The sequence below is a fragment of the Cydia fagiglandana genome, chromosome 6 (assembly GCF_963556715.1).
Source record: "Cydia fagiglandana chromosome 6, ilCydFagi1.1, whole genome shotgun sequence".
Taxonomy (NCBI): Eukaryota; Metazoa; Arthropoda; class Insecta; order Lepidoptera; family Tortricidae; genus Cydia; species Cydia fagiglandana.
Window position 1 is genome coordinate 407,539 of NC_085937.1, and position 15,604 is coordinate 423,142.

Below are 15,604 nucleotides of genomic sequence, written 5' to 3' on the forward strand. Positions count from 1 at the left end.
ACCTTTAACTCTAACCTAAACTGTGTATCAGGATTACAGTCCTAAAGGTCACGCTACACTAGGACCACTGCACTGGAACCAGTGGGTTCCGAAATGTTAGCTACCTGCGTCGACGCATAGCAACGCGGCCAGATGTTACTTATCGAGTGCACCTGGCGCCAACCTGCAGGCTTCGATTTATCGAAAATATTTTTTTGGTTACGCATCTGGCGTGAGCCTTAACTAATAAATGTATTATTCGGTGACTGAGACAAAGCTTACATTTTATAAACTAATATACATAGAACCTAATATGTAAACTGAAGAATACAGATTGACAAAACTATTAGATGCGTAGTTACTGGAAAATATAAAAGAGACCGAGATTAAAAGATGGTCATTAGTTTTATTCGTAACTAGTTTCTACTCGCGTCTTCGTCAGATAAAAACTACCCTATATGTCCTTTCCCGAGCCTCAAACTATCTCAGTATCAAATTTCAACGGTTAAAAATTCAGCCTTATTTCAGAACATTTTAATTTAATTTACTATTGAATGTATGCAGCATCCGTCGTACAAATTCGTCGTTGATTTTACGCAGTCGTAGAAGATACATAAACAAATTAAGCTATTTACGTCACGCTCACGGTGCCCCGGCGTCGGCATCGACTCCCGCGCATCTGACTTCACACGCACGGGCACTTGTACAGTTGTAAAATTACCTTAAAAATGTGTAGATCAGTATCGTTTCTATGGCAACACAATCCGCAGCATCTGTGCAGATGATGTGACGTCACGGGGTGCAGGTAGCGCCCGCGCCGCGCCGGTATGCTCGCGCGCATCTCATTTTAACCATCTGTCTCGTATCACGCGCCGCGCGATCCGCACGTACAGCTAAAAGCTTATCTGCTAGGTGTAGGTGTATTTAATGAGATGCACATGTATGTAATAATATACAAAGTTTGATATTTTGTGTAAAAAATCTAGAAATTTTATTATTTGTGTTAAAAAGAATTTGGATTTTGTTAGTAGTGATAAGTGTTATTGATAATAAAATGGTGAGTTTATTTTGGTTTTTAAACATATTATAATGTCAGTAAATACTTGATTAATCCAACTGACAATGGTATAGTCGCCATCAGATATATCGGAGCGGCCAAGGCCCTCATAAATATCTGAACACTCCTCTATTGTCAAGGCGTTAAAGTGCTTGCACAGAGATATTTTTGAGCACCCTGGCCGCTCCGATATATTGATGGCAACTGTACTCGGCTAGTCTGTGGTCATGAGTAAGCCCATTCATAATAAAAAAAAAAACATTGAATAAAAACAATTTCTTATTTACGATAGGAATGTAATGAAAAAATTTGGTGAAGGAGAATTTAATTATATCATAAATTAATATTCAAATGTAAAAATTAACACCATTATAAATTACATTGCTACAAACTAGTTATCATTAAAAGAAGCTGCCGGTAATTAAGTGCATACCCACTCATTATGATCAAACGAAGTATACTGCATGCCAATCAACATTTCATTATTTATGCAGTAGCATTATACTAATTACATATTAATTTATTTTATCGAGCTTGAGATGACTAATTATATTTATTATGCTGTCGATATGTATGATATGCATACTGAATATCATACAGTATTTATATTATTCAAAATGGTGTAGTAACAGCTTGTGACATTGCTAATTTTATGATTATTTACGACGATATTAATTAGGATATTATATCTGTTGTTGTTACTATGCATAAATAAAATAAGATCAAAGCTCGAAAATGTACTTAGCCGCTCAATGTATAACCTCCAATCGTCTATATGGATTTTAAATTCACTTATTTTGCCGACCGACATTGTATTTGCACTTTTTTCGTTTGTTTATTAATTACAACTACACACAGCACGCACGGATTTTGGAAATCGTCGTCGCCAGTAAAATATTTGGGAAATATCAAGGCACTGGTAATAAAACACGTCTTCCATAACAAGGTATATTCGCAACTAAAAACTACCTACATATATGACAATATTTTTATCTTTAGGGTTATATTTCTAGGTACTTATGTTATAAAACTTATGAGGTTATAATAACGCACCCCGAGAAGTACCATCCACGATAATACTAAATAAATTTATAACGTCTGTCACAGAATAGTTATTAAAATATAAATAATTAGACCAATAAGTTTAAATCAAGGTATTTATATAGTTGTTTACTTAGGTATATTTGTTTTGCATGCGGTGTTTACCTGTAAGTGATTGTAACATTTGTGACACCACGATGTCAACAATTGTTGGTAAACCTTAAATAAATAAAATAAAAATAATATAAGCATTTTCTAAAAGCTTATGTCACCCTGTGTAGTTAATTTTCATGATTATTATTGAGATATCACTATGCCAGAGATATCTCTAACTGTCGTTAAAACTTCTCGAATAGATCCACATCAACTTGACAGAACATATGATGTTCCTGGCCTCTGCTTATCGGAGGGCAATCTTGTCTGTATCAATTGAATTGACACAGCCTTCGACAGTTGCCAGACAGACGGACAGACACTTCCTTGTGTGGCTCTTTGTTTAGCCAAATCGGTTTGTTGTTATACTATGAATGTGTCATTCATAGGTATATATAATTTAATATATTGTAACATTCTGCAAGAATACCAAGTTACAGGTTATTATTGTTTAGATACACCTACACTGGGAATAGGTGCATTGAAATGAATCATTTCCACCTGTCCTCGTCTCATGTGTGGCAGTGGACACATGGGGCGGAGACAAATGGGAATACACCTGTCAAATACTTCCATACCGGAGATAGCGGGATCGAACCAAGGGTTATAGTAATTTGTTGAAAATGATGTACGAAATACTGCAGTATGCAGTGTAGATGCAGGATAAATAATATCGAGCGGAAACTGGACGAATCCCTGTAAGGCCTAGTTTCCGCTCAGGGGGCCGATTTTTGAAATTCGACCACTCGATTTCGTGTATTTCATTAAATGATATCTCCACTACTAGGCGTTCAAATTTTACTAATGGAATTGAGATCGAGTGGTCAATACCACTAGATTCCAAATTTCGATCGCTCGTATTTCAAAAATTAGCATTTCGCCGTTTTCCACCGAGTTTCGAGTGGCGAAATCGAGCGATCGAAATTCAAAAATCGGCCCCCTGGATGGGAAGTTTAGATGACAGTTGCTTTAGTGTTTACTGTATGTTCTTCTTTAATAAAAAGGGAGTATTTGTTGTATTCTTATCGTATAGATATAAATAATATAATCCTGGGGTTAGCAGAAACTTCCTTTCTGTTTGAATCATGTTCGAATGTAGAGTAGGTAAGTACAACCTTAGTGTGTGCATGATAAAGGATAATGATTTGTAGTGATTTGTAGATTACATACTTAGGCACTACATATCTTATACAAAGAGTACGGTCAACATCAAATATTTACTGACTGTATAGGTCATTGGCCTCAAATGACACTAACAATTACTACTTAACTAATAGAACAATCTGTGGTAACTTAACTACCGAACATTTCCACAAAATATTACGACATCGACTATCGTGGTTAGAATTCCAGGTGCGCTGGATTATGTTTCGGACCAGCAGTTCGATGAAAATAAACTTGATAAAGTGTGTTGGGGTAAGATAGATTTTAAACAGTTCGATAAGCCTTCCGGATTTGGTATTCGCTTAACTTTTGGGACCATTATGTATTTGTGCGAATTTGCATAATGCATTGGGATGTGCTGACTATTTGTGCGAACCAATTAGGTTTATATTTAACATAATTCTATCGACCGGAGTTTATCCTAAGTGCTGGAAACAGTCTCGAGTCACGCCTATCCCAAAATCGGGGCCCAAGACCCAAGTTGAAAATTATAGACCGGTAGCTATATTATGCTCACTCGCTAAAGTATATGAGATGACACTACATGCGCTTATATTACCTCAATGCTTACCGCACATCACGAGCGCGCAGCACGCATTCCTTCCTAGGCGGTCTGTTGCTACCAATCTGGTCAGTTTACTCAGTTTAATGTCTTTCGAAATTGACAAAAGAAACCAAGTGGACGTCATATACTTGGACTTTCAAAAGGCATTTGACAGAGTGGATAACGATGTCTTGCTAACTAAATTGGGTTCTATGGGTTTTGTACCTAGATTGCTACGATTTTTCTCAAGTTATCTCAGTGACAGAACGCAATTTGTGAAGTACGGACCATTTCTATCAGATGCATACGCAACGCTGTCGGGTATAAGTCAAGGGTCCAATTTGGGCCCGCTGCTTTTTAATATTCTAATAAATGATTTACCAACAGTAGCGCGTCATAGCAAAGTTCTCATGTTTGCAGATGATGTTAAAATCGTAAAAGTAATAAAGAATTCAGCAGACTGTGAGGAGTTACAAAACGACATCAACGCGATATATGCATGGAGTGTGCAAAATAAATTAACATTTAATTTAAAAAAATGTGAAGTAATGTCATTCACACGTTCTTCCCAGCCAATTATATGCCGATATTCTTTGAGCGACAGCGCTATTACACGCGTAAGCTCGGTGAGAGACCTGGGGGTATTGTTTGATCAACAATTAACGTTTCGCGAACATGCGATAAATGTTGCTAAGAGGGCGGCTCAAAAACTGGGATTCGTACTGCGTAACTCTCAGCCATTTTCGCCCATAGCTCTGCGCGCTCTATATTCGGCTCTCGTTCGTAGTGTATTGGAAACGAGTGCAACAGTTTGGACACCTCATGAAAATTCTTATATACTCTTGCTCGAAAGGGTTCAGAAAAGGTATTTACGTCACTTATACAAAAAACAATTTACTTATTATCCATACATGTACCGGCGCGTTTTCTGCTAGGCATGCTAGGGTACGAATCACTAGAAACCAGACGACACCTAGCAGTAGCGAAGCTCGCCCTAGGCGTCATCCATAATAGGGTGGACTGTGTAGAGCTGGTGTGTGAGGTAGTAAGACTGTATGCACCTGATGCGCGCGGGCGACTGCGCAGCGCGCGGCTGCTGGCTGCGCCGCCCGCGCGCAGCGGCCTGCTGCGCCAAGCGCCGCTACACACCGCACTCACGCTGCTCAACTCTGTACTTAATATGGCACCACACATTGATGTGTTCGCATCCAAGTGGTCACTACTTGTAGAACAATGTAAACGAATATTTGAATCGCTGTATTAATTAAGTAGTGTAGTGTAGTGAATTAAAAATTAGGTTAAGTAATGTTGGTTAAATAGTATTTAAGATTGTAATGTATTGGCGAACGCTGTAATTACAATTTTTTTAATAATAAACAATAAACGTCGGGAGTGGTCAGTACTTGGATGGGTGACCGTTTTTTTTTTGCTTCTTTTTTGTTTTTTTTTTGCATTATGGTACGGAACCCTTCGTGCGCGAGTCCGACTCGCATTTGCCCGGTTTTTAGTTTCAACATAAACAATAAAATCGATAAAATTCAGTAATAGACCGGGAGATAGTGACACATTTTACTGGGTCATTTGTACCAGTATGGCGGTTCGTCAGGGGTCTAAGTACGTAATGAACGAAATAAAAATGATGGTCATAGCGCTGGTACCGGCGGCCCAATCGCGTGGGCGTTAGTCGAACGTGTCGGATAAAATACGAGTGTCGAACGATTTGTTCCACAAAAATCCTCGTATTATTCGATAGTCCATAAAAAAGAAGTAGACGGTAGCGTAATGCCATACTTCTCCGGTGTGACTTACAGCCCGCCATACTGAGGCGAACACATTAATTAAAAAAAAACAATTCAATCATTTGTGCCAAGCTAATTTTTGCACAGGTGATCATCGTCGAGCAGCCATTCATGGACATCACCATGCCATACTTTTCGGATGGTTCCAAATGGCCGCCATACCGCCGCAAAGGAGTTAATTTTTTTTTATTGCTAAACGATTTGTACCAACTTGTAATTTTTTTTCAAGACTTTCTGTGTGATCATAAATGGAAATCTCATAATGCCATACCTGTAGGAGGTGGCAAATGTGTACAATATTTTTTTTTTTATTTCAAGTATGGTGCCCCTTTTTCCCCCTATTAGAAGTATGGCAAATATAATAATGGTCACATTGCATCACATAATTTCCAAAAATCCAAATGCCATACTGGTACAAATCGTCAAAAAATTGTTTTTTGTTTTAAGTCTTGGCTTAAGTCTCACAGTCGTCCGCCCCGTAGTTATAATCTGAAATATATTTTTTTAGGTACAATTGTATCCAAACAAACAGAATATGATGATGCCATGCTGTAAAAAATTATTTTACGTATACATAGTCGTATTTTTGAAACGTGTCGATTAAATAAGTTTTTCAAGTATGGCAGCACTTTTTCCCCCTACTATAAGTATGGCAATTATAATAACGGTCACATTTTATCAAATACTTTCCAAAAATTTAAATGCAATACTGGTACAAATCGTTTAGCAAAAAAAAAATTAACTCCCTTGTGACGGTATGGCGCCATTTGGAACCGTCCGAAGAGTATGGCATGGTGATGTCCATGAATGGCTGCTCGACGATGATTACCTGTGCAAAAATTAGCTTGGTACAAATGGTTGAATTGTTTTTTTTTTATTAATGTGTTCGCCTCAGTATGGCGGGCTGTAAGTCACACCGGAGAAGTATGGCATTACGCTACCGCCTACTTCTTTTTTATGGACTATCGGAAAATACGAGGATTTTTGTGGAACAAATCGTTCGACACTCGTATTTTATCCGACACGTTCGACTAACGCCCACGCGATTCGGCCGCCGGTACCAGCGCTATGACCATCATTTTTCTTTCCTTCATTACATGCTTAGACCCCTGACGAACCGCCATACTGGTACAAATGACCCAGTAAAATGTGTCACTATCTCCCGGTCTATAATCTTTTGTTGCCGGGTGGTACTTTGTTACCTAGTTTTAAACTTGTATTTCGTTTTCTGTGTATTTTTAACCAAATGGTGCCAGATGTAAAATATTAACATACTCACATAAAGATTGAATCTTCCTCGATTTACATCGAATGTAATACCTATTTTATCTTTACTCTTGGTATTGATTGATTGTATGCATACAATAAGAACTAAATCTAATCTTTTCCTCTTACTTATGCCAACACCGTCTTTAAATAACCCTGTCTCTTTAAATTGACGTGATTGGCATGTTATTTGGCAGTAACCGAACATTACGAATGACTACTTAGTAGGTAGCAATTTCATTAATTTAATAATATTTTCTACCCTCGGGTCGGAAATCGTCAACTTTCGGCATACTTGCGCTAAACGAAGTTACCGCATTCTCCGTCGAGCAGAAAAATAATGTACACACCTCGGCCAGATACCCCCAACATACCTTTTGAACGTAGTATATTTTGTTTCATGAAACTTAACTGATCGCACCAATAACAATGCAATGCATTGCGTTGCACGTGTTGTGAACGCATTAGTCTGGTGTTGCATCTCCACTTTAGGCATAGGGATGCATATTGAGCAGCACTATTCGACACGCACCGAAAACATACGGTTACCGTTTATGCTACGCATGTACATAGCATGTGCATTCCAATGCACTTAGTGCATTCCAAACACATATGCTTCTTGTTGTATACTTAAGTATTAATGAGGTCAACATAGCAGTAGCCTACCAAATGCTACGTCGTATTTTGTTTACTACTTTAAAAGGTAGTAAAGAAACTTATAAGATCGCTTGTATATAGTCTGTAAATGCCCTTTTTAAAAAACCCGCGGAATTACTTTTTTGGTATTTATTTTCAAGTTCAGTATATTACTAAAAAATATACAGAACTGTCGGTGTCTTATTCGACTCGCACTAAGATCGTCTAAAAATATCATAGGTATTCAATACACCGTAAATGCTTAAAAGTTAAAATTTCGCCGAGCGGCTCAAGTTATACATTATACCTATTATAATGCAGTCGGTGCCCTAACATAATTACATATTTAGCCACATTTCTGTAGCAAACTGCTAGTATGGCAACGTGGGTAACTACATTTTATTCGTCAATACCATAAGTGACTTATGTCAACAAAACATTAATATCGTATCCTTTCTTATCTGCTTCCTAATAAAGAAAATAGACCATTATCAAGTTCCAATCACTTCATTGTCTACTGAACCACCACGGCGATTCAACATTGACACTCCCACTGAGCTTTATAGTCTGTTGTCATTAGGTATAAATACACAGTACAACAGCTCAGCTGATCTTTGGTAGTCTTTATCTCGTCGCAACAAGGGTCACGATTTATCAGTTAATTTTGTCAAAGATGGTAAGAAAAGCTAGCCATTTGTGTGTTTTATGACGTCGCAATAAAGTTTACGAAAGGTAACCTTTAGGCTGGTAACCCTGTATGTTCGGCAGATAGGAATCGAGCTGGCTATGCGAAACAATGGTGTGATATTGTAAATTGTACGTACACGTGTCTAGATTTATTAACATGCAGGAGGTTCGTCCTAGATCGAAAAATAAACCTTCGGTCTGTTATAGATCGGCAAAATATATAATATTATACTCTCATGAATAGGCACGAATAAATAAATAAAAGATGAGCATAAAAATTAAATACCTTAGATTAAATGATATCTAATAAATTAACATTTTTATCTTTATCGTTGGGAAAGCATTACTTTCCCGTATGAATCAGCACGTATTTTAGGAGCAGTAAGAGTCTCTATTTTTTACTAGGTATTTTGTACTTGTCAAGTAGACTAGTACACCAAATCACTCTTAGAAAAAATAATGTATATAGGTATGTAACTACTATATACAAACAAGAAAATTTTTTTTTAAGTTGTCTCCTCTAAGCATAACCAGTTAAAATCTTGTAACTAAAAACAACAATGACCTCCTAAAAACTAAAATTTTACATCACAAATGTATTTAAATCATATTCCTTCAAAACAATAACATTCCTTACGTTACTCCACTACGCATTCTTCGAAATTCATTCAAAATATAAACAATACTCGCGTCACAATTAGGAAAACGCTTTAAACGTAAATCTCTTTAGGGGTTTCTATGAAAACCCAATTAGCGAATATAGTCCGTGCGCCCGCGCAAACCACAAGATTGTTTCACGCGCCCACAAAATGGCGTAAGCGTCCACCAACGTTGAACATTTTCAGACATATAAGTACTGCCTAGTATTAGTAATTGTCTTAGGATACAAATAATAAACAAGGGCCTTGTTTGTGGGAAACCCGACGGTACATATTAGGGATAAGTGGTATTTGCATTTAATTATTTTATAATTTATTACGTTTAATGTTGTATAAATAAAATGTATCAACTTATTTATGTACTTAGTACCTACGCTAAGTACTTACCTGTCTACAATACCAAGTGAAACTGACGTGTAGTGTAACTAAGCTATTTATAGTATTTATACAATTTAGGATAAAAACGTTAGGTTTATAACATCAACTCAATAATGGTAGGTTTTCGTAATGGAAGTAACACAATAAGTGTATTGCAATAATAACAGATCAGTCACATCGCATAGGTATCTACATAGACCCCATACCAGACAATTCGAATTTGGATATCACCTCTAGAAGTACCTCTTTCTCTGATAATGAGCAGCATTTTTAAATGGTCTGTTTTCCGTTTTGTTGTAATAAATAGATAACTAATAAGTTTATAGCGTATTTTAAAATCTCTGGCTTCTTCTTCTTAAAGGCTCTCATAAGCCGTGGCAAAAGCCGGGACAACGCGGGGAATATGATGATGATATACTAATAATATGTACCATAAACATTTTTCATAAAATTAATACAATGGTACCTTTTACGAAGCTCTTCAATGTGAAGTAAAAAATTTGACGTAGGTACATAAATCAATATTTTATTATTATGTTATTTTATGTGGTAACTCGTGATGATGACAAAACACTGCAACCACGGTTTGTAAAATAAATAATTAGTTATTTATAAAATACAATACAGTAGGTGAAAACGTGGCATTGGACCTTTTTCCCTGAGCCACGGTTTGATCGACATGAGTAATGGTGTAAAGTATATTAATAGAATAACTGCATTTACTAGTAAACTAAAATAAAATACTCAAGTTTATTTTCTAGCGCAGACAAACCGCAAGCAAATTACCCATCAATTTCCCGTTGCAATTATAGGAATATACTTACATATTTATTTCTATTGTATTGTAAGTAATATATTGATTTATGTATTTCTATTTTTCCTCCTGAAACGCGTATATATATCGCGGCGCTACAATATAACGTTACTTGTTTACAGACGCACGCGAGAGGTTGACGGAAAATGGTAGTAGGTCGCGATGGCGCCCGATGCCGACGTCGAGCACCGAGCGGGCTACCGACCAGTGCCAGTGCATGTGCCACGAGGCCCACGGGATACTCCACGCCGCGTGGCACCCTCCCGGCCCCCAGCGACCCGAGCGTGGCTGGAGCGGGAGACCAGAAGCCCCGGCGAGCACCGCCGTCTCCTCGACTCCCCGCCGAGCCCGAAACTCCAAGCCGGCCTCACGCTCGGAGTGTGGGATGTTCTCAAGAAACAGAAGCAAGACAAGCCGATAGAAGAAAAGCCGAAAGTTAAAACGAAGTTTCAGAAGAGATCGGAGAAGTTGTACGCTGTTCTCAAACCGCCTTATTTTATACTCACCGTTATTATTATAATCGTAAGTTTCTTTCACTTTTACTATTTCAACATTTTTTTATTACATTTTTATTGTATTTATATAAGAATTAAGTATAGAAATGAGTAGATAGGTAAATGTTAAGTTAATAACATACCTACAAAAAACTGCAAAATCACACATACCTATATTTTTACAGTAGTTTCATGAAGCTAAATAAATTTAATAGTGTCTAAATAAATTTAGAAGCGTAATTCTATTACTTACGTCTTTACAATATTTAGACGCTATTATCTTAAAGACCGGATATCATTCCACATTTCAATAAATTACTGGTTAAAAAGTATATTACGTCAATTACGCATATTGATACTTAAAAAATATTTTCCTGGTCCACAATCAGTAGGTACCTACGTAATACCCGCGATTTCTGGGAAACTCGCGCTTTGGGGACTAAATATGATAAATTCTGAAATAGATTTACCTAATTGAGATTATTTTATGGTTTTATACTGCAATAATTTAACGAAAAATCCCAAGTTTACAAGAGTGGTTTTTTAACAGACTTCCAAATCTCAAAAGGAGGAGGTTATTTAACTGCTGTAACGAATTTCGTTATTCTGAGTTATATTTGACCGACATCTAATTTCAAAATTGAACTGGATATAAAAATATGATTATATGACTCATATTATTATAATATGATTATGGACTTTATGTGAATGATTTTTGGAGTGGGGTGACCCGAGAGTTACGCATCTTACTGCTAAATTTTATTCAACTACTAAATTATATTAGAAGCCTCGCATCTAATTCTGACTTATAGTTAATATTTTTAAATTCAATGATATATTTGCGCAGGTGTCAATGTACCTGTGGGGCTCGGAGCGCGCGCGCACGCGCCTGGAGTGGTCGCCGGGCGCGTGGTGGCGGGAGCCCTGGAGGCTGCTGTCCTACGGCGTCATACACGCCTCGGCCACGCACTTGGCTACCAACGCCATCGTTGCCCTTGCGGTAAGTTCAAAAAAACTTACTAGAGTTGTAAAAAAAAATATTCTATCAATTTCCCGTTATTAGCAAAATCATATAAACAGTTGACATTAAAAAATGCGGCGTTAAATAGATGAGAGATGCAACTAGATCTAATGCACCGCTCTCGGATTATTGCAAGATGCTCTCTCGCTGCACATCATGAAATGTACGCTATTACGGCAACGTTATGCAAATTGTCCGCAAATTAAGCGCTAGCCAGCAGCCACGCATTACCCAAAACTAAAGTTTGCACTCCTTGGATTAACATACCCGCCATATATCTTTTTTTAAATTTACGCGTATCTTCTCCGTTGCAGGTGGGCTGGGTGCTAGAGCGTGAGCAGGGCCGCGGCCGTGTCTGCGCGATATGGGCGGCGGGGCTGGCGGCGGGCGCGCTAGGCGCCGGAGCATTACAACCGCGAGTACGCGTCGTTGGGGCGTCCGCTGCCGTCTATGCGTTGTTGACAGCACATCTGCCTAACGTCTGCCTTAGGTGAGTTTTAACAAGATATCATACACTTGTTTTTTCGTCGTAACTCGAAATATTTTTAAGTACTCGTAATAATAAGTATACTTTCTTTTTTTTAAATTAATTTATACTTAATTATCTTTCTTAGATTCGGCCACATCCCGCTCTGGTGGTTCCGGCCTCTAAGCGTGGTGGTGCTAGCAACATCAGAGACGCTAAGCTGGGTGCTGCTGCGCACGCCAGCAGCCGCCTGGGACACGGCCCCAGTGGCCTGGTCGGCCCACGCTCTGGGAGCCGCCGTGGGCATTCCTGTTGGCTTCCTCGTCTTCTCAGGAGAAAACTCCAATAAAACACCTATTTTAATCGCCAGGTTCATCTCTGCCTTAGCATTAATAGGAGGGACAACCCTAGCTACAATCCATTATGTGTTCTGGCATGAGTTGGATACATGACGCACAATTAACAGCCTTAAAGAGGCGACTTAAAGTGCAATTTCCTCCGTCCGCTATTACATTAGCTTCCGATGGAATTTATACCTTAGTTTGAGAACCAAAGGAATGATGCAGATGATTGCGCCAAGTCTTCCTTAACGTATTGTTATTGTTAAATTTTTCTAGTTTATTTTCATGTTAGTAAACATGAGAATATTTGTTGCTGAAAATGTATGACTTTTTATACAGGCCGTAGGTATAAATTGTACTAGAAGTGATTGTTTGTTGGCACAGCTTTTTGTGTTGGATATTGTGATGTGATGCTTTTAAATCACGCGTGGCCATACTCCCTTTACTTACTTACATACGTTTCATGGAGCTGAAAAAATTAGTTTTAGAAAGAGAAAAAGTTAAAGTAAGACTCTTCAGTCGGGTGTTGTGCCTGGTGGCCAACGTTTTTGGCCTTTTATCAGACTTGCGACTGATTTTCAGTTCTATGAAACGAATGGGAAGTATTATTCTCGGCTCAGTACTTAGTAATAAGTCTTGATTTCTATGAAATCGAATATTTAAGATTGTTTTGCATCAAAACATTGGGTTCAAATGGCTTGTGATTACACGTTACTCGTATATATGTAAGTTTATTATAAGCATTATTATAAATATTTAAGAATATTTGTATGGTTACGGAGAAGCGACTTATTTTTAATTTGACGTATATTTACCAAAAAATGCAAACAATTATTAACGTATTTTTCAAATTGTTTGATGCACACTAAAATGCAGATATTTGGTGCCTAGTTAACTGTATTGCTCAGAAATTTGTGCCATAATTCAATGATTGAGATCCCATTTAATTTCTGTTATTATTTTTATTACTTTGGGCTAAAGGTAAGCTTTATGGAGACCTGTTTTACTGGTTATGGATAGATAATAATAAGTGTAGATATCATGTGTAATATAACTTTTATCAAGCAGGATATTACTATGATATGATACTACAATGTATGTGATATCACGTTGTTACTGGCGAATTCTCAATAAAACTTGGACAACAATATAGAATATTCATACGGCCGATGTCTCCCTAAGGCGTGTAAACAAAAAAAGAAAGGAATGGAAAGAGTAGCACGCTTCTGGTAAGCTTCGGTAGCTCAATTGATTAGAAGCGATCGGACCGATGTTCCAAAAGGTCGCAAGTTCGTGTCTTGCCGGAAGTGGTTCATTTTTCCATTTTTGTTTAAAATAGTTGGCAGATAGCTGGGTCCTCGTCACGGGTATTTTTACCTGCTTTTCAAAACTAATCAACTATCTACTTGTATTCATGTCTGTGACCTTATAGTCCAAAGTATTTTTTGTTAAAATCTGGCTTGTGATGTTCATAAGTGCCTATTAGCGTCATTATTTTTATGTTTACGTTCTGGAACCTTCGAGATTACACTGTTCTAGTCTGGTAACTTTAAGCGCACTTGTAGTATAGTCAAATGATGTTTAAGTATTATTTTCTAAAGACGTACAGAATCGTACCCGCTGTATGAATACTGACTTAACCCTTTGACCGCCTCCGTGCATTCCGACAAGCTTCACGATGACGCTGACATGACGATGACATGATAGGTTAACTATGAGATTATACCTCAGAATCAGAATCAGAATCAGAATTTTATTGGTAAAAGTCACAGAATTTTACATGTTAACCTAAAACTTTATTACTTTTATTAGATATCCCTACCTACCAATAATAATTCCACTAGCTCCACTCTATAATTTCGATATACGTATCACAGTAATCTGCAAATTCTATAAGAAAAAACATTTGTCTATACTTTATATGGATAAGGTGTCTCTTGTGCCATAACTGGAGCCTAGCCAAGATGACGATCGTTGATAGAAAACGCCAATCGATACTTAAATAGGCTAGTCACGTGACTTTTCGTAGCATCTGTCATTCGGACACATGTGTCGCTTAACTTCAAACTCGGGTAAATCCATTCGACCCTCTCAGCAGATACCCTATTACCTTTTCTTAAGACAAAACTCGCATAATCTGACAGATGGATTTACCCGAATTTGTAGAAGCGACTCACATTTAGACTTTTCGATTTGTGTTTGTCTTGGCTAGGGCCCGTGATCGTATATCGTGACGTCACGAGTCGTCACTTTGTTGAAAAAGAGGCAACAAGTTAACTGTGACGTCTTTTCTGGTCTCAGTTTTTTTTTTAATATTTTGTTACTGAAAACTGAAGACTTTATTAGACGACGCATGGTGCCTCTGTATTGGTTCTTACCACTTGTTTGTATGCTACCTACATATCAAAAGTGATATAAGTGATAATTATTTGTAATAAATATTTGATTACATTATCTTAAGAATTAAGTTTCATTTACAAACCCTTAAAAATGATGATAATCATCCTTGAATATAATGAAATAGAAACCTTAAAACTGTAAAACCGATGTCGAAAAATAATTACTATTCAATTATAGTTGGGTAGTTATTTGGTAGTTATACAGATTTTTTTATTTAAGTATATTATAACTACAATTTAGCTTTCTCATGAGCATATTAGCCATATAATAGAAAAGAGAAATACGCCACTTTTGGATATAACATAACGGTAATGTTAAAATTAGCGCCATCTGCTGACGAGTAGCGGAACACAGTACCATAACTCATCAATAGAGGGCGTTAATAATGTGTAAGAAGTGAAACTTTAAAAAAAGAGGCATTAAAAATACTTGAACGGTTTTATATTTTTATTTAAACCACTAAGCTATTATTAAAATACTCACTAACTTATTTTGCTTAGGTATTAATTTACAGTAGGTCATTATCAGTATAGTTAATCTCAGCACATTTATTTATATTTTATAATATTATTCTAGCATTTAGATTCAGAAAAATGATCTTGTATGGTTAAATATTTAAGAATAAAATAATGGTGAACTATTTGTTACTGTACTTTTTATGCTTTTAGCACACAGTTATAATTTCATTATTAATTATGACATCTA

The 15,604-nt window shown here is 37.1% G+C and overlaps 1 protein-coding gene and 1 long non-coding RNA gene across 2 annotated transcripts in view; one reads left to right on the plus strand and one right to left on the minus strand.

The window, feature by feature from the left end:
- Positions 1-14,113, minus strand: part of LOC134664896 (uncharacterized) — a 312,621-nt gene extending 298,508 nt beyond the window's left edge. Inside the window, exon 1 of the long non-coding RNA XR_010098319.1 lies at positions 14,103-14,113. This is a non-coding gene — a long non-coding RNA (uncharacterized LOC134664896). The remainder of the gene's footprint in view (positions 1-14,102) is intronic.
- Positions 992-13,647, plus strand: LOC134664893 (rhomboid-related protein 2-like). The gene is made up of 5 exons (XM_063521606.1): positions 992-1,036; positions 10,300-10,699; positions 11,519-11,671; positions 12,007-12,182; positions 12,307-13,647. Exons 2-5 carry the CDS (start codon positions 10,340-10,342, stop codon positions 12,608-12,610), a joined length of 993 nt encoding a protein of 330 aa, XP_063377676.1. The 5' UTR covers positions 992-1,036; positions 10,300-10,339; the 3' UTR covers positions 12,611-13,647.
- Positions 14,114-15,604: the final 1,491 nt, after the last annotated feature.